The sequence below is a fragment of the Indicator indicator genome, chromosome 20, assembly GCF_027791375.1.
Source record: "Indicator indicator isolate 239-I01 chromosome 20, UM_Iind_1.1, whole genome shotgun sequence".
Taxonomy (NCBI): domain Eukaryota; kingdom Metazoa; phylum Chordata; class Aves; order Piciformes; family Indicatoridae; genus Indicator; species Indicator indicator.
In genome coordinates, this window is record NC_072029.1 from 11,624,846 (window position 1) to 11,648,654 (window position 23,809).

Below are 23,809 nucleotides of genomic sequence, written 5' to 3' on the forward strand. Positions count from 1 at the left end.
ATGGGAGGACACAGGGGCATGGTCCCCACAGCTCCAAACTGAGAGTGGCACCAAGTTGGCACCACCACTGCAGTGTACCAGTGTCACCCTCAAACCTCCACAGCATTGCCTGGCACAGTCCCAAGGCATCACCCCCCCAAATGTCCAGAGCATCCCTTGGTACAGTGCCATGGCATCCCCCCAAAGTCCCATGGCACACCCCAGCAGCCTGCCACAGCACAGCCTTTCACCCCTTGCCAGCTCTGGCACACAGTCACCACTGGCACAGCCCCTCTGTAAACCTTTATTCCACACTGCTGTAGCTCGATGTGGCCAATGCCCAGTGTCAGGCACTGTGGTGGGCACAGGGAGAGCAGCAGTCCCATGTCCCCCATAAGTACAGCACCTTGTGGGGGGTGGCTGCCCCCAGAAGCACCCCCAGCCCCTCACCAAGATGGGGCCACCAGCAAGGCCTCATGCCAAGTGGGGTGCCCAGGAAGGCACGGCCAGCGGGACAGCCCCACATCATGACCCCCGGGCACTGGCGAGTCCCCCTGGCAGTGCCTAGTGCCGGCCAGCACCTCCCAGCAGCTCTCCCGGAACTGTGACCAGGAGCTCTTGGCACATCCAGGGCCCTACAGGGGAAAGGGGTCTGTCAGTGGAGTAGCAGTGCCAGCAGCAGTGGGGCCACTAGCAGCAGGCACCCTGGCACATGTGCCAGACAGACATTGCCATACCCCAGCACTGGTGGTCATCAAACCTCCCAGGCAGTGGGTACATGGCCATGCCATACCCTCACCCATGGCAGCTGCAGCTGCTAGCCTGTCCTTTGTTCTTCCTTCTCTTCTTCCTCCTCCTCCTCTTCTTCCTCCTCCTCTGCCCAGCCGCCCAGGGGCATCTCTCGGAGCTGAGCCTGTGATGCCCGGGCAGCTGAGCCTGGGGAAAATGGGGTAGATCAGAGCTGCTCCTGACTCACAGCCCCTGCCAGGGGGTCCCAGCACTCAGGATCCCCCCAGCTACCCCATTTCTGGGGTATCTCTGGGACCAGATGTGTCCCTAGGACCCCGGTGCGCTGCCCACCTGCTGTCATGGAGGGGGGTTTGGGTGCTCCCGAGGACATCCAGACCCCAACGGCCTGGGGGCCAGGGCCCTGCTGCTGCTGCTGGTGGAGCTGGAGGGGCAGGAGGGGGGCAGAGATCCCCCACCGTGGGGGTTAGAGCCCCATCAGGGTGATCAGAGCCCCCCCCTCCCAGCACAGCCCTCCCATTATGGTGACCTGGCCCCTCCACTCCAGCAGGAGCCCCCACCATGGTGAGCTGCCCCCACAAGGGGCACTGGGATGGGGACCTCCTAGTGCAGGACCCCCCCCACCAAACCTTTCCCTCGAGGGAGTGGCCAAAATGGGGATATGGCTGTGACACCCCCACAGCTGGGGCTGTAGCAGCCATGGGGTCCCCAGGTAAAAGCAGGGGTGGGGGTGGGGAGGACATCAGGGAGCATGGGGACACTGGGGGACATGTGGCTGAGGGCACACACCTCGTGCAGGTAGATGGCGTGGAGGCTCATCTCCGCCGAGGCCACCTCGGAGAGCAGTGCTGAGCGGCTCAGGAGCAGGCTGTGGGCACAGCTGTCAGCACCCAGCAGGCACCACAACATCCTGTGCCCACCATAATACCCCGTACCCACAACATCTCCTGCCCACCATGGCACCCCCAGACCACCACAACATCCCCATCCTACCAACGACACCCCCATCCTGCCATGACGCCCCCTCCCCAACACATCAACCCCTTTCCCTTCATGACATCCCCTTTGTGCCACAACATCCCGTGCCACAACATCTCATGCCGCCATGCCACCCCCACCCTGCCACCACACCACCTCTCCTGCCAGGACACCCTCTTTGTGTCATGCCACCCCACTCCCCACACCCCTCCATCACCACACCATCTCCAGGACCTCTCCTCAGGATGCAGCGGGTGGCCGGTGGGGCTGTCACCAGCATTGCCCCTCACCCAGCCGGGCAGGGGGGATGCCAGGGACAGCAGGACACTGGCAGCGGCACTGGCAGTGCTGCAGGGCAGGGACAAGCGTCGCTCCCGTGTCACCAGTCCGCTGGCAGAGAGGATGGGCCGTGACAAGACGCTGGCCACCAGCCCATCCGGCTGCAGGGACAGGAGGTCAGGATGGGCAAAGACACCCCCTTGGCACCCCCTGTCCCACCATGTGCCACACTTACTGTGACAGTCGAGTCGTCGGAGAGCAGCGAGGTGGCTAGAGGCCCCTCAGACAGGAGGTGGCGGGCTGGCGGCACGGTGCCAGCGTCCCGCTGGACCTGCTCCTTGAGGTGGCTCAGGAAGAGCTCACTGGGCCGTGGTGGCTGCCAGCGCGGGTGGGTGATGGCGAAGCGCATCAGTGACAGCTCTGTCTTGCCATCCTCTGCCTGCCGGTATGCTGAGGCCTCTGTGTGCCCTGCCGACAGCCACTGCGGGCACAGTGTCAGCACCCGCTGCAGGGTGGGCACACCGTGGCACCCACTTCTTGCCACATCACCCCAATCCTGCCACAACACCTGCTCTGTGCCACAACACCTGCTCTGTGCCATGACACCCCAATCCTGCCATAACTCTCCCTTTGTGCCATGACATCCCAATCCCACCCTGGTACCTCCTCCGTGTCACGACACTCCCAGCCCACCATGACATCCCTTTTGTTCCACCCCATGACTGAACACCCTCCCCCAAGCCCTGCCATGACACCACCTACACAATATCCCCTGCCCCCATGACATGCCCTCTATGCCATGACACCCCCTGCTCACCATGACACACATTTTGTGCCACCACATCCCCGCCCTGCCACAACTCCCCCTCTCTGCACCATCACACCCCCCCAGCACACCACCCACTTTGTGCCCTGAAAACCCCTCCCCACCACGACACCCCACAGCAGAGAGGGGAGCAGGACTAGGGTCCCCCCCAACCCCTGGCACCCCCCCAACCTGGGGGTTGCCGTGGCTGCGGACATCAAGCTGGGCAAAGGAGCAGATGTCCCCCACCCCCACCACCTCCACCGTGAAGTTGCGGAAGAAGTCGATGATGTCGAGGGCGCGGGGGGGCAGCGCGAAGATGAGGATGAGGGGGGTGATGATGGGGCTCAGCAGCTCCTCCAGGATGAAGACCTGTGGATGATGAGTGGGTCAGGGGGTGTCTGGTGTGTGTGGGGAGGTCCCATCACCCAGTGCTCACCGCCTTGTACTGGAAGAGCTGAGCCATCTCACTGCGCGTCTCTGCCCGGCTGGCATTGCCCTGCCAGTGGTCAGGCATGTAGTGGACATGGGCCAGGACCCGCTGCAGGAGCTGCTCTGGGCACCATACCGTGTGCTCGTCAGGGATGAAGGACCTGCAGGAGATGAAGGACAGGTGTCCTACCTCTGCTTAGCCACCCTGCCACCCGCCATGGCCACTGACAGCATGGCACAGCATGGATCAGAGTCCAACCATGAACCCAGCACTGCCAGGTCACTGCATCTTCATGGCTTTGAAACTTCTCCAGAGATGGGGACTCTACCACTGCCCTGGGCAGCCTGGGCCAGGCCTTGATAATATCCAATCTTGATGTGTCCAATGTCTTTGGCATGTCCAACCTAAACCTCCCCTGGGGCAACCTGAGGCTGCTTCTTCTTGTCCAGTCACTTGTTCCATGTGAGAAGAGACTGACCTCCACCTCAAAACCTCATCCAATTTGACCTTGTGCCCCGGAATAGGGGACCTCCCACCTCTCTGGGCAACCTGGGCCAGGGTCTTAGCATCCTCAGTGTCAAAAAGTTGATCCTTCTGAAGCAGGGATCTGGACCTCCCATCACCCACTACAGTCACAACTGGCCCATCCTGGCAGTGCTGGGTCAAAGATCGGACTGGACAATCTTGAAGGTCTCTTCCCACCAAAGATACGATTCTGTGACTTCTGTGACCCCGGCACAGCCACATCTGGCCCACCACCCACCACAACCACACCTGCCCCACCTTTGCAGACCCACCTGGCCACGGTGACCACCAGCCCCAGCAGGGTGAGGGCAGTCAGGATGTGCTGCACCGTCAGCACATCCTCATCATAGACGGTGAGGGCAATGAGGACGGCCAGGATGGAGCCGGCGAAGAAGCCGACGTTCTTGGCCAGCACGGCCAGCAGAGGGCTGCTGAAGGAGTTCATGTAGTTGGTGGCCGGTTTATAGCCGCGGCTCAGCCGCGCCCGCAGCTCGTGGCTGAGTTCGTTGAAGTGCCGCAGGTAGTGGCGGCCGTAGAGCGACCAGCGGCGAGCCCCCAGGCTGCCCGGCTCCCGCTTGATGCCCTCGGCGTAGCTGAAGAAGGCGTAGAGCAGCTGCCAGAGCAGCACGCAGGGGCACAGAAGCAGGTTGGCCACCCCCAGCAGCACCATGTCCCGTGCCAAGCGCTGTGCCAGCTCCCGCCGGGCACCCGCCCGCTTGCACTGAGGGCGCAGGCTCCAGGCGTTCTGGAAGAGGGCACCGGGGCCACGGAACAACAGCAGCTCCAGGTTGTACTGCAGGCCCTGTGTGAGGAAGACCACGGTGCCCAGCAGCGGCAGGTGGAAGCGGATGGGCAGCAGGGACTTGTTGACCATGGCCACGGTGTAGTTCTGGAAGCGCAGGATGCGGTGGTGGATGTCCAGCTCCGTCAACTCCTTCTTGTGCACGCACAGCTGCTGCCGGCGCTGCAGGGCCATCAGCCGTGCCTGCACCTCCTGCCAGCTCTGGTTACACAGCGCATCCTGTGCCAACCAGGTGCCCATCAGCACAGGCATGGTACGCATGGCACCACCAGCCCCACCAGCTCTGGTTACACAGCGCATCCTGTGCCAACCAGGTGCCCATCAGCACAGGCATGGTACGCATGGCACCACCAGCCCCACCAGCTCTGGTTACACAGTGCATCCTGTGCCAACCAGGTGCCCATCAGCACAGGCATGGTACGCATGGCACCACCAGCCCCACCAGCTCTGGTTGCACAGCGTATCCTGTGCCAACCATGCACCATCAGCTCTGGCATGGCACCACTAGCCCTATCAGCTGTGATTACAGAGGACATCCTGTGTCAACCATGTGCCCATCAGCACAGCCCCCTCCTCATGTGGCCACTGACCGAGGGGATGTTGAGGGCCTTGATGTAGAAGCTGCGGATCTCCCAGTAGCCCAGCACACTGCAGAGGACCTTCACCAGCCGGTACAGCCAGAAGACTGCTGCCATCACCAGCAGGAAGATGATCCAGCCGCTGGCACGGATCCTGACAGGGCACAGACAGCTGGCACTGTGCCAGTGGCACCCAGCCCCACTCCTCTGGGTCCCCATCATGGCTGTTCTAGTGGCTCTGGGCTCCTCATCATGGCTGTGCTGGTGGCCCCCAGCCCCACACTTCTAGGATCCTTTTGTGGCCATGCCAGTGGCCTCCAGACCCACTTTGTGGCCAGGCCAGTGGCCCCTCAGCCCTGCTCCTCTGGGACCCCCGTCATGGCCATGCTGGTGACACCCCACCACAGCTTTGCCCCTGAGCCCTCTGCTCACCTCTGGGCACACTGTGGGGCAGGCAGGACAGCGTCGGGTAGTGTCACCTTGGCACGGTCGGTGCCCGCCTGGCTGTGGTTGAGCGGACGGTTGGCGAAGAGGACATCGTAGTCCACACAGCAGAGCAGGAAGGTGGTGAAGGTGACCACAAAGAGAAACTGCCTGAGGGGACAGGGGGCTCAGCATCCAACCTCACACTGCAGTCAGGGCCTTGCAGGCAGGATGGGACCTCAAACCCTCATGACAGGACCCTCAGGTGACACAGGACCCCAGATCCTCTGGAGCAGCATGAGGCCCCCACCCCACCTGGGGAAGGGCAGCACCCCCAGACCCTGGGGCAGGACAGGGCCCCTTGCGGGAGGACAGGGCCCCTTGGGGGAGGATGAGGCCTCTCAGCCCCACAGGGAAGGATGGCACCCTCAGCCCTTTGGGAAAGCACAGGACCCCTACCCCTTGAGACAGGATGGGACCCCCATCCCTCCTGGGGAAAGACAAGTGGCACAGCACCATATGGCACAGCACCACATGGCACCACACAGCACCATGCAGTGTAGGACCACATGACACCACATGGCACAGCTCCACATGGCACAACACTGCATGGCACCATACAACACCATATGGCACAGCATTGCATGGCACACCACCACATGGCGGCACACCACGCTGGCACCATGTGGCACCACAGGGCCCTCACCCCAGCTCAAAGAGGTCAGCCAGCATCATGCAGGCGAAGCCGTTGCGTTGGTGGAACTGGTAGATGTGAGGGGGTTAAGGAGCAGTGGTAGCCCTACTGGACCCCTGCCGTGTCCCTGGTCCCCCACCCCAGTGTGCCCCTGTGCCCCCCTGCCACAGGCAAGACTGGGCAGATGCCAAGGATATCTTGGTGAAGAAATGATCCAGGTTCTTGATGTGGTGCCAAGAGTCTGGAGAGGAGAAAAAAACAGGGGGGGGGGGGGGGGGGGGGGCGGGGCTGCAGAGCAGGGCCATGCAGATTCCCCTGTGCCCAGCATCTGTGGGGCACTTCAGCCTGGCACCCACTAACCACCACCAGGGGCCAGCTGGAGTGTCCAATATGGGGGCCCATGACTGCCAGACCAGACCACCCACTGTGACCCAGGGCAGCATTTGCCCCACCAGTAGCCTGGGCCGTGCTGCCAGCAGGGTCTAGAACCCTTCCCAGAAGGGTTTGAACTCCCCTGGCAGGGTCTGATTCCCCCTCGGCAGCATTTAGACCTGCCCACAGCAGGGTCCAGACCCCTCCAAGCGGTCTGAACATCCCTGGTAGGACCTGGACCCCCCTGGCAGAATCTGGACCCACTATGGCAGGGTTTGAACCCCCCCAAGCAGTGTCTGGACTCCACCAGCATGATCTGCTGGCCCCCTTCCCCGGCAGGACCCCCCACCTTGCAGCCCCTCAGTGACATGCAGCAGCTCCTCCTCCTCCTCCTCGCCAGGGGGCAAATCCTGCTCCACGTCATCCAGTCGCTGATACTCGCCCTGGGCTGCCATTGCCATGCCCACTGTGCCACCTGCCAGGAACACACCTTGGCACTGCCACCTCCACCACCACCCAGGACCCCCACCCAGGCTGCCCAGAGCCCCCACCCAGCCCCATGAGCTATGGGGCAGCCAAAGCCCAGCTGTGGGATATGGGGCAGGTTGGGGCAAGCTGGGACGTGCTAGATGAACCGCAGTGATCTGGAGTGAGCCATCGCCCCACCACCGGAAATGCCACCAAGACCACGCAGAGCCACCTGCGTGCCATGAATTGAGGTGACCTGAGCTGGCCGCTGCCACTGCCGCTGCCACAGGCACTGCCACCGCCACTGTGGCCAGGGCCACCCCTATGGGCATGGCCCTGAGCATGGCCACGTGACCTATCCTGCCCTGTCCCATTCTGTCCCATTAGCTGGGCCACCACCAGCACCTGCCTGTGACCCCCTGACACTTGTGGGGCTGGGCTCTCACCTGGCCTGGCAGAGACTCCCCACGTCACCCCAAGGCCAACCTTCAGGCCAGGCTGCAATGGACACCCCCCAGTCTGAAGGCAGAGGACCCCTTCCTCATGGACTCCCAATCCAAACACCCCTACCCCACAGACCACCACCCTATGGACACTGAGCCCATAGACCCCAAAGCCGAGAACCCTAGTCCCCACAGACCCCACCCCATGGACCTCATTCCCACAGACCCTGCCCCATGGATTCGCACCCACACAGACCCCCACCCCGCAGAGCCATGGGGCAACAAGCAGTCTCCCAATGCCCTGGGGATTCCCAGCCTGGGGCAGGACCAAACTCCAGGACCCTCAAGGTAGGATGGGACCCCAGTTCCCTTGGAGTAGTTTGGGACCTCCCAACCCCTTGGGGCAGTATGGGACCCCCCCACCCCTCCTGGAAAAGAGCAACATCCTCAGCCCCTTGGGAAAGAGGGGACCCCAGGACCCTCGGGGCAGGATGGGACTCCTGAACTCTCAGAGCAGAGCAGAATCCCCCTTGCCTGGGGCAGGATGGGACCCCCCGAGTCCAGCCCCTTTGCCCTCCCCTTACCGCCGCTGTCCCGCACGTCACCCAGTGTCAGTTGCAGTGCCCGGCCAGGCCAGTGGCCGCAGGTGACACTGCCCAGCCCCACCCCACAGCCGAGCTGTGACTCAACGGCACCGGAGCCGCCGCGGTGGAGCCGCGGGCACGAGACAGCTGCTGACCCAGCCACGGCAGCCCTGGCACCACCGGGCACCCCGTCACCGCCCTGACCCCCCAGCCTTGTGCAACATCCCGTTGGGGATAGAGCCACCACGTCCCCCGGGATCGAGTGTCCCGGCGGGTGACACCGGCACGGCCCTGCCCCACGTGCCCCGCACTAGGTGGCCAAAAATACTCACGAGGCCCCAAAATAGCCCCGTAAACAGCCGCGGGGGACAGGGGACCCCCGCAATGGGCACGGGCAGCCTCGGCACAGAGATCCCACGGCACGGCACCCACCGGGACTCCTGGGGACAGAACAGCCACACGGGCATGCAGCACTGGTGACGGCCCCGGTGACCCTGGGGAGGACACGTGTGCCCCGGTGACCCTGCGGTGGCACACCAGCACCCCTGTGACCCCGCAGGGACACTCGGTGGGGACACGGGGAGCCTGACAGCCTCACAGTGACACACACTCCCTGGGAACATTCCATGGGGACACAGAGGGACACCGCACACGGAGAAACACCAACCCCACAGAGTCAACGGGACCCACCGGGCCCACTCCAGGGGTCAAGGACACCCCCATGACCACGCGGGCACACGTCTGCCCTGTCCCCCTGCCCCCACCGAGGACACTTGGGCGTCCCCGGTGCAGCATCCCCGCAGCGGAATCCCGGGAAAGAACGAATCAGGAGTTCCGGGGCATCCGCGTCTCCCGGTAACTCCTGTCCCCGGCACCCAGGGTCCCCTCCCCGGTTCCCCCTAGCCCACCTGTACCTGCTCACCTGGGGGCTCGGCGCGGCTCGGTCTCCCCGGGGCTGGTGTCCCCGGTACTGGGTTCTCAGCAGCCCCCGCACCAGCTCCGAGACCTCGTCCCACCACCGGCCATGGCCGCACCGGCACTGGGGAGTGCGGAGGGAGTCCCCGCCGTGGGGAGCGGGGTCCGGCTGCGCGGCCCCGGGTCCCGGTGCCAGTCGGAGGTGCGGGTCCGGGGGGGTCCCGGTGCGAGTCCGCGGGGCCGTAGGTGCGGGGTTCTGCGGGGGTCCCGGTGCGGATCTGTGAGTCCGGAGGTGCGGGGTCCGGGGGGGCCCCGGTGCAGGGCCCGGGCTCCCGGACTGGGTCCCGTGGGGGAAGTGAGGGCTCTGGTGGGCCAAGAGGAGGTTCCAGGGAGGGTCTGGGATGCGGGACCGGGGGTAGGGGGTTGTCGGGGTGCGGATCCCGGAGTGGAACCGATTCCGGGCCGGTTAGGGGTCGGGAACGGCGCAGGGCCCGGGCCGCAGTGCTAGGGCTCCGCCCGCCCCGGTACCGCCCCGGTGCCTCCCCCGGTACCGCCCCGGTACTGCCTCCAAGGCCTCCCCTTGTCCCGCCCCGGTACCTCCCCCGGCACCTCCCCCGGTTCCGCCCCTTCCCGCCCGGTGTCCCCGGGGCCGGGGCCGCCATGCCGCTACCGCTGCTTCTACTGCGGGCGGTCGGTGCCCGGGGCGGGCTCCGCTCGGTCCTTGCCGTGCTCCGGCCGCCCACAGCCCCGGGGAGAAGGTACCGGTAGTCTCGGGATGGGGCTAGGGGTAGGGGCCGAACTCGGGGGACCTTCAGCGGAGGGAGTCCCGGGCCCGGGGTTTCCGGGGGGTCGGGGGTAGGTGCGGGGGGGCTGAGGGAACCGGAGGGGCGCAGGGGAATGGGGACGTCTCAGAGCAGTGGGGCTACGGGTTCCCAAACACTGATACGGGGGGCCGGGGGTTGCAGGGGCTTTGGGACACCCCAGGGCAGAGGGGCTGGGGGGTCCCAAGCTCAAGTTGCTGGGGGGGAGCGGAGGGGTCTGGGCGCACAGCTTGGGTATGGGAGTCCATGAACGGGGATACTGGGAGTGCTGAAGCTGGGGGGCGAGGGTGCCCTCTGCCCTTGGACAGCCCGGGTGGCACGGGGAGGCTGGCCGTGCCCAGGGCGGGTGACCATGTCCCCAGTATGTCCCCGGGGCTGCCCCCCAATTCACTGCCCCACGTTCCCCCTTCTTCCCAGTTTCAGGTATACGGAGTGGCATCCGTGGCTGGCCAGGGCCCCTCCCCCGCACCCCAGGCTCCCACCACCAGCCCCCCACTGCCTGCTCCTGGTGGGCCCCGCTGTGGGCTGTGTGGCACTGGGCTTGCTGGGCACAGCCGCACGCTGCCAGGAGGACACTACCACCATCCCTACTGTGCCCTCTGAGCCCCCTGAGCCTGCGCAGCCCCGGCAGGAGCCCACCTTCGACTGGCCAAGGTTCTGGACCTTCCTGCGCCCACAGATGCTGGCACTCTCGGCTGCCGTCATGGTGAGCGGGCACAGGCGGGTGGCTGGAGGTACCTTGCTGTCCTTGTGCCATGGAGTGGTATACACTGTCCCCATGGCATGACCTCTGCCATCCCTGTGCCATGGTGGTGACACCCATCACCACTGAGCAGTGCCATGATGCTCACTGTCCCCATGCCATGCTGTGGCACTCCCCATCACCATGGCATGACACCTCCTGCTCACATGCCACAGCAGTGACACCTGCCATCCTCATGCCACAACCCTTGCCATCTCTGTGCTATGGTGGACATTGTTCCTGTGCTGTGGTGTGTCACCTCCTGTCCCTGTGCCATTGCTATGCCATGGCATGACTCCTGCTGTCCCTGCAGCTGGCGCTGGGGGCTGCCCTGCTCAACGTCCGCATCCCAGTGCTGCTGGGCCAGCTGGTGAACGTCGTTGCCCGCTGTGCCCGCGGCCAGGTCAGTGCCTACCTGCGGGATGTCCAGCGGCCGGCCCTGCGCCTGCTTGCCGTCTATTGCCTGCAGGTGAGTACTGGTGCCCTGGGGGACTGGGGGTTCCCAGGGCTGCCCCCAGGTCTGACTTGCTGTGCTTAGGGGCTGCTGACCTTCGGGTACCTGGCACTGCTGTCACGCGTCGGGGAGCAGGTGGCTGGCAGCATGCGCAAGGAGCTCTTCTTGTCCCTGCTCCGGTAAAACCTGCAGGGGGTTGGCATGGTGTGGGGCAGCTGAGATGCTCAGGGGACACCCCTCTAGATCCCTGCCCTGGCTCGCTCTGCTCCTGTGGCAGGCAGGACATCATGTTCTTCGATGCCAACCGCACGGGGCAGCTTGTGAGCCGTCTGACATCTGACATCCAGGAGTTCAAGTCCTCTTTTAAGCTGGCAATCTCCCAGGTGAGATCCTCACCCAGCAGCACTGGGGACCCCCCTGGTACCCCTCTGGCACTCCCCCACCCACCGGTCCCTGCTGCCCCCAGGGCCTGCGCAGTGGCACACAGACAGCTGGCTGCTTTGTCTCGCTCTACCTGCTCTCCCCCAAGCTCACCCTGTTGCTGGTCCTGGCACTGCCTGCACTGGTAGGCACCGGGGCACTCATTGGAGCTGCCCTCCGCAGCCTCTCCCGACAGGCTCAGGAGCAGGTAAGATTCCCCCCTTGACCTTTACCCAGCCCTGGCACCCCCACAGGGGATCCCAGATCCCCCTGGGGCTGGCTCAGGGGGTGTCTCACCTGTGGCCCCTGTCTGTGCCCATCCCTGCAGGTGGCCAAAGCCACTGGTGTGGCTGATGAGGTGCTGGGCAACGTCCGAACAGTGCGCGCCTTTGCCATGGAGGAGCAGCAGGCAGGGTGAGGAGTGAAGGGCACTGTCTGGAGGGGTTTGGAAGGAGGAGAGGGGCTGGGAAGGGTCCTGGGTGTTACCTTGTCACTGCCCACAGGCTGTACTGCACCGAGGTGGAGAGTGCCAGCCGCCTGAGCCAGCGCCTGGGGCTGGGCATTGCTGCTTTCCAGGGGCTCTCCAACCTGGCACTCAATGGTGAGTGGGGCCTTGGGGCAGCATCTGACAGTGCTATGGGGTAGGATTTGGTGGTACCATGGGGCAGGGATCTGTCAGGGCTATGGGGCAGAACCTGGTGCCACCATGGGGCAGGATTTGGCAGTACCATGGGGAAGACCCCCACCCAGGTCACATGTCCTCCGCATTCCTGCAGGCATCATCCTGGGCACCATCTTCGTTGGTGGCTCCTTGATGGCTGGGGATGAGCTGTCTCCAGGTGACCTCATGTCCTTCCTGGTGGCCTCACAGACAGTGCAAAGGTCAGGGCAGCCCCTGGCATCCCCCAGTGTGCCGCAGCCTGCCCAGGCACAGCCCTGAGCTTAGCCCTCCCCCTTGTGCACCCAGGTCCTTGGCCAACATCTCCATCCTGCTGGGCCAGGTAAGGTGATGGGGGACCCCCACCAGACCCCATGGGGCTGTGGGACAGGGATTGGGGGTCCAGGGAGGGGTCTGAGGGTGTTCCCAGCACCGTCCCCCACACAGGTGGTGCGAGGTCTGAGTGCCGGTGCCCGTGTCTTCGAGCTGCTGGCGCTGGAGCCCAGCGTGGGGCTACAGGGAGGGGGCACCATCCCCTACCACTCCCTGCTTGGCCGCATCCAGTTCCACCGTGTCTGCTTCAGGTGAGATCCCCGGGACCACCACCCAGACCCCACCGAGGCACTCAGCAGGCTGGGAGCTGGCACCGTGCTCCTGCAGCCCCCCTGGTCGTCTCCTCACAGCCCCCCACTCTTCTCTCCACAGCTACCCCACACGTCCTGGCTACCCTGTCCTGCAGGACTTCAGCCTCACCCTGCCCCCCTGCCGCACTGTGGCCATTGTGGGACCCTCTGGAGGAGGTACCCCATCCCAGAACCCCTTGGCCCCCCCTCCAGACCCCCAGCCTCCCCACAGCACAAGGGCAGGGGGCTGGTGTCACCCTCACCAAACCCTACATGTAACCTCTTGTACCCCAGTCCTCTGCCCAGTAGGCAGCAGGAACTGGGAATTGAGCCCCCACCTTTCCATAATGCCAGGGATCACAGGGGTGGGCAGTGGGGGGGTGCTGATGTTACTGCTTGGCAGGGAAGTCGACAGTAGCAGCACTGCTGGAGCGGTTCTATGAGCCCACCCAGGGCACCATCACCCTGGACGGGTATGACATTGCCACCCTGGACCCCTCCTGGCTGCGGGGCCATGTCATCGGCTTCATCAGCCAGGTGGGGGCTGCCGTGGGGCAGGGGCATGCCATGGCACAGGGGGTGCCATGGGGCAGGGGACTACCATGAGGCTGCCATGGGGCTGTCAGAGGGCAGGGGCTGCCATGGGGCAGGGGAACGCCATGAGGTTGCCATGGGGCTGGCATATGGCAGGGGGTACCATGGGGTAGGGGAATACCATGGGGCTGCCATGGGGTGCTTGCCCTGGGCACTGCAGCAGGAACCCAACCAGGGCTCAGTGCCAAGTGCCTGCGTGCTGTGGCAGGAGCCGGTGCTGTTCGGCACAACCATCCTGGAGAACATTCGCTTCGGTAAGCCGGGAGCCTCCGATGCCGAGGTCTATGCTGCCGCCCAGCTTGCCAACGCCGACGGCTTCATCCGCAGCTTCCCTGATGGCTACCACACCGTGGTGGGTAGGTGCCAGGCTGTGTGCCACGGTGTGGGCACGGTGGGGGTGAGAGGCAACTGGGGACCACCAAAACGGCCCCATGGGATGGACAGATGAGCACCAGAGCCTGGCCAGGGTGGCCCAAGTGCCCTTAGGGACACCTCCTGATGGTCATCGCCAGCACAGAGCTGTGCCAGGAGGAGCAGTGGTGGCACCAGGCACACAGGGGATGGAGGCCGCTGGGTGCTGGTGTCCCTGGGGGTTCTGGTGTCAGAACAAGGGATTGTCCCCAAGCTGTGGTGTCACCAGCACCTCGTGGTGGTCCTGGGCAGGCGAACGTGGCATGGCACTCTCAGGAGGGCAGAAGCAGCGCATTGCCATCGCCCGGGCACTGCTGAAGGACCCCCCGGTGCTGATCCTGGATGAGGCCACCAGCGCCCTGGATGCCCAGTCAGAGCAGGTGGTGCAGGAGGCCCTGGACCGCGCTGCTGCAGGCCGCACCGTGCTGCTCATCGCCCACCGCCTCAGCACCATCCGCGGCGCCGACCTCATTGTGGTGCTGGCACAGGGACGGGTGGTTGAGGTGAGCAGCACCAGGGAGGGGTTGTGGGTGGTGGGGGCTGGCTTGGGCAGCTGCATTAGTGACACCACTTCCACCATCCCTGTGGGTGTCACTGTCTCCATCATTCCCATGAGTGCCACCATCTCTGCCTTCCGCACGGATGACCTCCATCACCCCTATGGTGCCACCATCTCCACATCCCTATGGTGTCACTGTCTCCACCATCCCCGTGACACTACCACCCCTATGGTGTCTCCATCTCCACCACACCCATGGGTCACAGGGTCTCTGTAACCCCCATGGTGCCACCTCTCTGCAGGCCGGGACTCATGAGGAGCTGCTGCGCCGAGGGGGCCTCTACGCTGAGCTCATCCGGCGCCAGACCAAGGACGGGTCCTGAGTGTGGCAGAGGGGGGGACACTCTTGCTCCCAGGGTGCCCCCCAGCTGCTCCCCAATAAAGCAGGGCTGGAAGGTGACTGGGGGGACTCTGTTGTGTACTGATGCTGTCGGGAGGACCCGAGGCTTGGACGAGGAGAGGGCTGGTGAGGCTGACCCTGCCTCTCCCTGCCTGCAGCCCAGGAGAGTTACAATGTCATGCATGGACGGAGAGATTGTGTCACCCTCTGGGGCAAGGAGCTCTATGACCTCTGTGTCACCCTCTGGGGTGGTGGGTCCTCTGCGTCTTCCTCTGGCACAGGGGTGGTCACTCAGGGGTGCAACCCTCTCAGGTGGGGGACTCCTCTGTCAGTCCTGGGGTAGGGGGACTTTTGTGCGACCCTCTGAGTTTCTCTGCCCACCCTGACCCTGCCGCTGCCTCAAGGAGGGCTCTGGGGTGGCCCCGGGTCCACAGCCGCCGGTGCCGGGGGAGGTGTGGGCAATCGAGGGGCAGTGGTAGACACTCCCTAGAGTCCTGCCCGGCTCCTGCCCCCCTCCCCCACCTCCCCCATCTCCGGTCGGTCGCCGGGGGGCGGAGGCGGGTGGAGCCGCGGCGGGAGGGGCGGGGGCGGGACCGGCAGCGGCTGCGCCGCTGCACCGGCACCGGGGCTGCGACCGAAGCAGGACCAGCACCGGGGCTGCGACCAGCACCGAGAGCGGGGTTGGGACCGAGGCTGGGTCTGAGGTTACAGCCGGCACCAGGAGCAGAGCCAGGACCTGCACCGGCATCGGGGCTGAGGCTGGGACTGGTGGCAGAAGGCGGGCGGCACCGGTAGCGGAGGGGGGGGGTTCAGTGCAACCAGTCCTGCCCTTGCCCACGGTGCCCCCGGTGCCCACCCGCAGCCCCTCGGGCGCGGCGATGGGCCGGGGGCTGTGGGGAGCGGGCTGAGGGCGGGGGTCAGCGCTCCGGAGGGGGTGGTACCGGGGCAGTCAGGATGAGGGGCGTGGGCTCGGGGGGCAGCGGGGGGGGCTCTGCCCGGTCCAGCCTGCGGGCCTTCGCCCACAGCTCCTCGCTGCATGGCATCAGCCACGTCTTTGCCTACGGGGCTGCGTCGCTGCGGCGGGGGCTCTGGGGGGGCTTTTTCCTGGGCTCTCTGGGGCTGCTGCTGCTCGTCTGCGCCGAGCGTGTCGCCTACTTTCTCACCTACCCCCACGTCACCAAGCTGGACGAGGTGGCAGCTGCCAACCTGACCTTCCCTGCCATCACCATCTGCAACCTGAACGAGTTCCGCTTCTCCAAGATCACCCGCAATGACCTGTACCACGTCGGGGAGCTGCTGGCGCTGCTCGACCACCGCTTCGAGATCAGCCGCCCGCAGCTGGCAGAGCCTCACGTCCTGGCAGCGCTGCGGGACAAGGCCAACTTCAGGAACTTCAAGGCCAAGCCCTTCAGCATGGCTGAGTTCTACAACCGCACGGGCCACGACCTGGCCGAGATGCTGCTCCAGTGCTCCTTCCGTGGTGCTGGCTGCACCGCACACAACTTCACCGTGGTGAGTGCCCGCACCGCGGAGATGCCACTTCAACATGGGGATAACAGGCCCCAGGACCATGAATGGGCACAAGTGGCCTGGCACCAGGGATCTGCCAGGGAATGGGGTGACTGAGAACCCCCAGGAATCATGAATGGACAGGGGTGTCCTGCCACCAGTATGTGGGGACTGTGGAACCCCTTCCCCCATCCTACCACCACATCCTACCACCTGCAGCACACCACAGCTGCCAGCCTGGGGTGGCCCTAGCCTGAACTACAGGGGTGCCAGGAAGATGGGAACAGTGCCCAGGCTGAAGCTGTGCTGTGCCTGCTTGGGCACAGGATGCTGGTGGCTGTAGGATGCTCATTGGTACAGCCCGTAGTGCTGCTCCTCCCGCATCAGCCCCAGATGCCACCTGGGCATCAGCAGCAGCCAGCACTTCCCCTGGGCTGTGTTTGCACACAGGCTCCCACGCCCGCAGCTCCCCCATGCAGCCGGCTCCAGCGTGGGCACAAGGTTCCCTGTGCCAGAGCTGTACCCCCACAGCCCATAGGCACCTGGCCCCAGTGCTACTCCCAGCCACCCCTGGGGCTGCACCCACTTTGCTCATGACCCAGGGAATCGCTGGTGCCCACATGCTCCCACCACACCTGCCATGGCCCAGTAGTGTGTCAACAGGGCTGTGTGGGACTGAGCTGTGTTCCCAGGCTGCTGGCAGGGATAGGATGGGCAGGGGCAATGATATGGGCAGGGACAGGGCTGGTGGTAAGGAGTAGGACATAAGCAGGGGTGATGGCAATGGTGGCATGGGCAGGATGGGTAGAGGTATGAGAAGGGCTGGTGGCATGGGTAGGTTGGGCACATCCCTCATGCTGTGGCTGCACCAGCGTGCTGTGGGATCTGGGCAGCCTGTGCCCACCTTGTGTGACTCTGCTTAGTGCCCTCTGTCACCACTGTCTTGGGCACAATATCACCACAGCTGAAGACCTTCAGTGTGTGGCATGAACATTCCTGGGGAGCTGAGAGTGAAATCGTCCCATTGGCAGCTCCCTGGCCCCTGTGCCCTTTGCTGGAGCAGATGTTGGAGCCACATGTCCTGGTGGCACCTCCTGCAGGCAAGGGCTGGGCTATGTGGCTGTAGGGCTGAGAGTCTCCAGGACAGGACCCTGGGACTGTGGCTGAGCCACCATGACCTCAGGGAGCCACTGACATATGAGGCTGGTGCCTGCTCTGGGGGTCCCCATCTCCATTTCCATTCCAAGGGTCTTGGGGGGCACAGTCTGAGTTTCTCCCACTGCCCTTCATGCCCACAGGTGCCACTGGGAGTGTCAGAATGTGCCCACATGTGCCACACAACTGTCTGCCTATGAGCAGCCCCTCTGCTGCCTCATCTGTTGTGGGCAGCGAGAAAGTTCCACCACAGCCCTGGTAGTGGCAGCCTGGCACCAGCTGCACCCACTACAGCTTCACCAGCTAAAAATACCCAGCTAATGCCAGGGCTTAGCTGCAGGTCACCATCCTCTGTCCCCAGCCTGGGTACTGGGCTGGCAGCTCCTGGTGCCAGGGCAGGCTCTGGGGCTTCCATCCTGTGCCTGGGTTGAGAACCTCCCCAGCCCTGTCCCCAAGGTCCTTTAGGTCCCCATGGCAAATGGCTGAAGCAAGTGAGACCCATCTGGGCTGGGACTGTGCCCCCTCAGTTGCCACTCCTGGGGCTGGCACAGGTGAAGCAATGTGGGGGTGCAGGGATGGGAGCTAGTGGGGATCAGGAGGGTCCTTGGTGTGGGGACAGGGCTTCAGCAGGGATAGCAGGTCCCCAGGGTGCAGGGCTGAGGGGTCCTGACTCTGTGTCACCTGGAGTGTAGAGACTCAGAGTGCTGGCAGCACGGGGTCTCTGTCACCTTCCCTGTCCCCATCCCAGTCGTCCCCCCAGTCCCGGGCCCCAGCACATCCCAATGCCGGGCAGCCGTTGCCATGGCAGCCACCCCCCCTTCCTCCTTGGGCAGCACGTTGTCATGGTGATGGGTCCCCTCTTTGGGAGCAGCTGTTGCCATGGCAGCGCCCCCCACCCCCACCCTGCAGTGGGGCAGGACGGGAGTGGGACACATCCCATAACCGGGCAGGGGGGCAGTTGACCCCATGGGGCAGTTATGGCCCCCGTGACACCCTACAGGGTCATGGGACAGTGATGGAACTGGGAGGAACCATGGCCTCATTCTGAGAGGTTCTGGGGCCACTTGGGTCCCTGGCTGTGGGTGCTGGTCCCAGGGGGCTCTGGGGACATTGGAGTCCCTGGCTGTGGGTGCTGGTCCGGGGGGCTGCCAGCTTCTGGTGGCCTCTGCCAGAATGGCTAAGCCAAACCCCGACGTCCGTCGCCATCCTGGCTGGTGCCCTCCCTGTGTCCCTGCATCCCCTCGCAGCCTGCGGAAACCCAATCCCCCTGCAGAGCCGCTGCAGAGCCGGGCACCCCGTCCCCGGGATGCTGCGGGGCTGCCACCCTGAGTGCCACCGTCACCACGGCTGTGGCTGGCTCTGCCCCAGGCAGGAATCCGACCGGACCCTCCCCGGGCTGAGCAGGCTTTGGGGCCGTGGGGACGCGCAGGGTGCGGCGCGGGGGGGGCGGTCCTTGGCGGGGGACTGCGTGGCTGTGGGGTTGTGCAGGCTGTGGGGCAGTGATGGGGTCGGGGCACTGTGCTCCTTAAACTGGGATCCTGCCCTGGGGGGCATCGGAATCCTGCACTGGTTCTCTGCGGGGCACAGAGATCCTGTACTAGCGGCACTGGGATCCTGCACTGGGGAGATGAGGATCCGACCAGTCCCTGCAGATCTTCACCTGCATAGGAAAATGCTGGGATCCTGTACTGGGAGCACTGGGATCCTGCCCTGGAATTTCTTCCCAGGAGCACTGGGATCCCATACTGGGAGCACTGGGAGGGGCTGATGGTGCTGTGCCCGCAGATCTTCACCCGCCTGGGCAAGTGCTACACGTTCAACGGCGGGGGCCCGGGCCGGGAGGTGCTGACTACGCTGCGGGGTGGCGCGGGCAACGGGCTGGAGCTGATGCTGAACGTGCAGCAGGAGGAGTACCTGCCCGTCTGGGGGGACACGGGTGAGGACCCCCGCCCCAACCGGCCCCACTCTATCCCACCCGGCCCCGCCTGTCCCCGCCCTGATGCCCCCTCCCCGCAGATGAGACCTCGTTCGAGGCGGGGGTGAAGGTGCAGATCCACAGCCAGGACGAGCCCCCCTTCATCGACCAGCTCGGCTTCGGCGTTGCCCCCGGCTTCCAGACCTTTGTCTCCTGCCAGCAGCAGCGGGTATCCAGCCATGCCAGGGGGCACGGCCCACCCCACTGCTTGGGCAGGCCTGGCACAGCCATGGCCACCCCTGTGTGTAAAGCTCCGCAGAGCTGTGCCACATGGCAGGAAGCACACTGCAGGTGCAGCAGCTCTGCCCCCGTGAAACAGTGTGGAGCAGCCCCATACCAAGATATCTTGGTCTCACCATAGGCACCAGCTCCCAGCAGTGACGCCCCCAGTGTGCCAAGCTGTGCCATCCTGTGCCACACAGCCAGTACCACACCACTTCCAGCTGCTATAAGAGCTGCGCTGTGGGGCAGCCCCATGCGAGGATGTCTTGGTTCCACCATGGGCACCATCTCCTGGCAGTGCCCTGAAGCTCCTGCTGAACAGCCTGTGGCAGGGGCGGCTGCGCCCCCACAGCCAGACACCTAAAATTAGGTGCCTCGAGTGGGTGTCTCCATGTGTGCTGGCACTGGTAGCGTGGGTGGCACAGAGCACAGCGGCAGTAGGAGCATGGCACTCAGTGCCCTGCTGAACTCCCTCACCAAACACAGTTGCACCAGCTGTCACACAGCCTGGCACAGCCCCACCAGCCACCTCAGAGTTCCGTGCCAACCCTCTGGCACATCTGGCTTTGGGTGCTGCCATGTGCTAGCCCTCACCCATCCCCTTCCTGCCTGCTGTTATGCCAGGTGCTGGTGACACCATCCCTGGTGAGGAGGGGCCAGGGTGGCAGCATGGGGGCCAGTGTGCCATGATCCCCCAGGACTGAGTGTTCCAGGGACAGGGTGCCACAGCGAGCTGGGCTGCTGGTTGCATGGTGGGCACAATGGGCACATGGGCAGAGGGCACTTTCCTTAGCCACGGGGGGCAGCTGGTGTACTTGCCCCCACCGTGGGGGGACTGCAAGGCCACCCCCATCGAGTCCGACTTCTTCAGCGCCTACAGCCTGACCGCCTGCCGCCTGGACTGCGAGACACGCTACCTGCAGGAGAACTGCAACTGCCGCATGGTCCACATGCCAGGTGAGCCTGACACGGGCACAGGGGCTGACCCCCACAGTGCTGGGGGAACGGTGAGGCCCCTGTGACTTCGCCGCTGCCATCCCCATCACAGGCAACGCCAATGTCTGCACCCCAGAGCAGTACAAGGAGTGTGCTGACCCTGCACTGGGTATGTATGGCTGGCACTGTGCCCATCATGGAGCTTCCCATGGGGTTCTTGCCATCCCTGCATACCCCTGGACTTGCCCCCCCAGGAGCCCTGAATGCCTTGATATGGCACTAATGTCCTCACTGGGGAGGTGGTCACTTCTGTCCCTGTCTGCCAAGACCCCAGACATGCAGCTCTGGGCTCCCCACCATGTATCACTGGCAAGGCTAATGGCACACTTGTGCCATGCCATTCGCACCTGCCACCATGTGCCATTGGCAGGGCTCATGGCACTCTTGTTCCATGCCACCAGCACCCACCAGCACCCGGGCTCTGGGCCAAGGCCTTGGCTCCATCCTGGGAGCAGCCCAGCACCAGACATGGGCAGGAATCCTGGCCATGATGACCACAGGGTCCCAGTGGTCCTGTCCACAGCATCCCAGGTCCTGGTCATGGTGTCCTAGTGGTTCTGGCCATGGTGTTCTGGTTGTCTCAGACATGGCGTCCCAGTGGTCCCAGCTGTGGTGTCCCAGGAGTCCTGGCCACAGTGTCCCAGGTCCTGGCCACAGAGTGCTGGTGTGCCCAGTGCCACCCCCGTGCCTACAGACTTCCTGGTGCAGAAGGACAGTGAGTACTGTGCGTGCCGCACGCCCTGCGCCATGGTGCGCTACGGCAAAGAGCTCTCCATGGTGAAGATCCCCAGCAAGGCCTCCGCCAGGTACCTGGCCAAGAAGTTCAACAAGACTGAGCAGTACATCGCGTGAGTGCCAATGCCAGTGCCAATGCCAATTCCAGCCTCCGGCCCTGCCACTGCACAGCCTTGCACAGCCACACTGCTTCTCCTGGCATGGCACGGTGTGACAGTGATGTGACCCACAGCCACAAAACATCCCCCAGCTGGCACAGCATGGCACCAGCACACAGGAACTGGCACAGCACAGCATGGTATGACATGGTACAGCACAGTCACATGGGACCTGTTTGCATATGTGATCCGACGTGGCAGAGTGTGACATGGCATGGCACAGCCACATGGTCTGCCCCAGCACACAGGAACTGACACAGCATGCTACCAACATAGATGAACTGGCATGGCACAGCATGATGTGACATGGTATGGCATGTCCACATGGCATCTCTCAGCATACACAAACTGTCACAGGGTGGCATGGGCACAGCCTCCTGTGTACAAATCTGCACCAGGACAGGCTAAACCATGTGGTGTGGCATAGCACAGCACAGCATGGAATGGCATGGCACAGGACAGCATGGCAACACATGGCACAGCACAGCATGGAATGGCATGGTACATGTCAGAGTGGCACAGGATGGCATGGCACAGCACAGTATGGCACAGCATGGCCTAACACAGCACCTCCTTGTGCTGCCCAGCCCAGGACAGACCACTGTGCCCTGTTCCCTGAAGCTTGGCACGGCCTGGTATGGCATGATAAGTCACAGTATGGCACAGCACAGCCTGGTGCAGCACAGCACCTCCTTATGCTCCCCAGCCCAGGACAGATCCCTCCACCCTATTCCCCTGCTCATGGCACAGCCTCCCCCCAGACGTGCCATCTGACATGGTCCCCGTGCCCCTGCCCGCCTATGCCCACAGGGAGAACGTGCTGGTCTTGGACATATTCTTCGAGGCACTCAACTATGAGATGATCGAGCAGAAGAAGGCCTATGAGGTGGCAGGGCTGCTGGGTGAGGGTCCCGGAGAGGTCCTGGGGGGTCCTTGAAGGGTCTTAGGGGCACAGCCCCACTGTGACACCACCCTCCTGCCCAGGTGACATCGGGGGGCAAATGGGGCTCTTTATCGGTGCCAGCCTGCTCACCATCCTGGAGATCTTCGATTACCTGTACGAGGTGAGGCCCCCCGAATGCCCCCGCCCCCCCAGTGCTGCCCCACTGGCGGGGGGTGCCAGGCGGTGACTCTGAGCCGACAGTGTGCCCTCCCCAGGTGTTCCGGGACAAGCTCCTCAGCTTCTACAGGGAGAGGAAGAGGAACGGCGGCAGCGCCCTGGTAACCCCCCCAAACCCCTCACCCCCAGACCCCCTTCCCTGGCGCAGCCGGCGCGGGGGGGGCCCGCACCTCATCCCACCCCCATCTGCTGCCGCCGGTACCGGCTCATCCCCGTCGCTCGCCGCCACGCCAGGAGCATCCCGCGGGCACCCCCCCGGGTACCCCCCCAGGCACCCCGCCGGGGCCGCTCCAGCCGGGGCCCAGGTAGAGACCCCGGGGTGGGGGCAGCACCCCCAGATCCCAACCCCAGAGTGGCACAGAGAGCCGGGGTGGGGGGGCGGGAAAGAGGTGGTGCTACGCCCCCGATGGGCAAGGAAAAGGCGACCCCCCCCCCCGCCAAGGGCAGGGACCCCCTCTCCATCCCAGGCTTTTCTCAGCATCATCCCCCCCACCGTTCCCATCCTCATGCATCGCTCCCCCTGCACTCCTACCCCAGGGACCCCTCGGCCCACATCCCTTCATATACACCCTCCCGGCCTGGCCTGGACGCGGGATCAGGGACGGCGTGAGGCGGGGGGGATCCCGGTGCTGGGATGGCTGCTTGGGGACTGGAGGGGAGACAGGGGGAGTCGGAGGATGCTGGGAGAAGGGGGGTCGGTGAGAGTCAGGGGATGATAACGGGGGTCAGGGGACGATGGTGGGGTGGCCAGATGATGGGGGAATCGGAGGGCTCCCGGGGCAGCCCGAGGGGCACAGCGCGGGGGGCATGGGGTGGACCCCCCCAGCACGGCCAGGCGCAGGAGGCTGCAAGCCGGCCGGGGCGGGGGGAGCTCCGGTGCCCCGCCCCCGACGCCCCATGTCCCCGCAGAGCCCCCTGCCCCCCCTGCGCTGCCCGGACGGTCTCGGCCTCCCCCCGAACCTGCTACCTCGTCACCCGCCTCTAGGCACCTCCTGCTGAGGGGCCCGCGACCCCCGGCCGGGCCGGGAAGGGGACTGGGGTTTGGGGGAGGCGCTGGTGCAGCCCCCACCCCCGCGCTGCCCCGGGGCACCCAAACTGCGGCTGTGGGGCTGGCACCGGGCACCGAGCACCGAGGTGCCCCGGTCTCTCTCCCCCCAAGCAAATGCCCTGCTCTCGGGGACCCCCTGGAGGTGTGGCAGGGGGGTGGGGCGCTGGGGGTGGCAGGACCCCCCCCCGGCACTGTTCCGTGTCCCTGCATGTGCTGCTTTGTGCCCAAGACACCCCCAAGCTGC

General features: G+C 64.7%; 3 protein-coding genes across 3 annotated transcripts; 2 read left to right on the top strand and 1 right to left on the bottom strand.

Moving 5' to 3' along the window:
- Positions 1-277: 277 nt before the first annotated feature.
- LOC128973687 (autophagy-related protein 9A-like) lies at positions 278-6,299 on the bottom strand. The gene is made up of 12 exons (XM_054390071.1): positions 6,256-6,299; positions 5,559-5,720; positions 5,139-5,280; positions 4,019-4,767; positions 3,228-3,381; positions 2,981-3,160; positions 2,219-2,464; positions 1,939-2,144; positions 1,516-1,606; positions 1,060-1,150; positions 779-915; positions 278-614 (listed from the first exon to the last, which is right to left on the bottom strand). The coding sequence occupies exons 1-11, from the start codon at positions 6,282-6,284 to the stop codon at positions 797-799; spliced, it is 2,169 nt and encodes a 722-aa protein (XP_054246046.1). The 5' UTR covers positions 6,285-6,299; the 3' UTR covers positions 278-614; positions 779-796.
- Positions 6,300-7,671: 1,372 nt separating this feature from the next.
- On the top strand, positions 7,672-14,688 carry ABCB8 (ATP binding cassette subfamily B member 8). Its single transcript, XM_054389970.1, has 16 exons — positions 7,672-7,850; positions 10,240-10,552; positions 10,902-11,057; positions 11,127-11,221; positions 11,320-11,425; positions 11,509-11,670; positions 11,791-11,876; positions 11,966-12,063; positions 12,239-12,344; positions 12,430-12,463; positions 12,568-12,704; positions 12,826-12,920; positions 13,147-13,280; positions 13,546-13,693; positions 14,001-14,251; positions 14,550-14,688. The coding sequence occupies exons 1-16, from the start codon at positions 7,672-7,674 to the stop codon at positions 14,628-14,630; spliced, it is 2,181 nt and encodes a 726-aa protein (XP_054245945.1). The 3' UTR covers positions 14,631-14,688.
- Positions 14,689-15,601: 913 nt separating this feature from the next.
- LOC128973664 (acid-sensing ion channel 1C-like) lies at positions 15,602-23,502 on the top strand. The gene is made up of 10 exons (XM_054390034.1): positions 15,602-16,159; positions 19,097-19,247; positions 19,328-19,455; positions 20,315-20,465; positions 20,557-20,613; positions 21,199-21,352; positions 22,208-22,299; positions 22,382-22,461; positions 22,556-22,618; positions 23,359-23,502. Exons 1-10 carry the CDS (start codon positions 15,602-15,604, stop codon positions 23,500-23,502), a joined length of 1,578 nt encoding a protein of 525 aa, XP_054246009.1.
- The last annotated feature ends 307 nt before the right edge of the window (positions 23,503-23,809 follow it).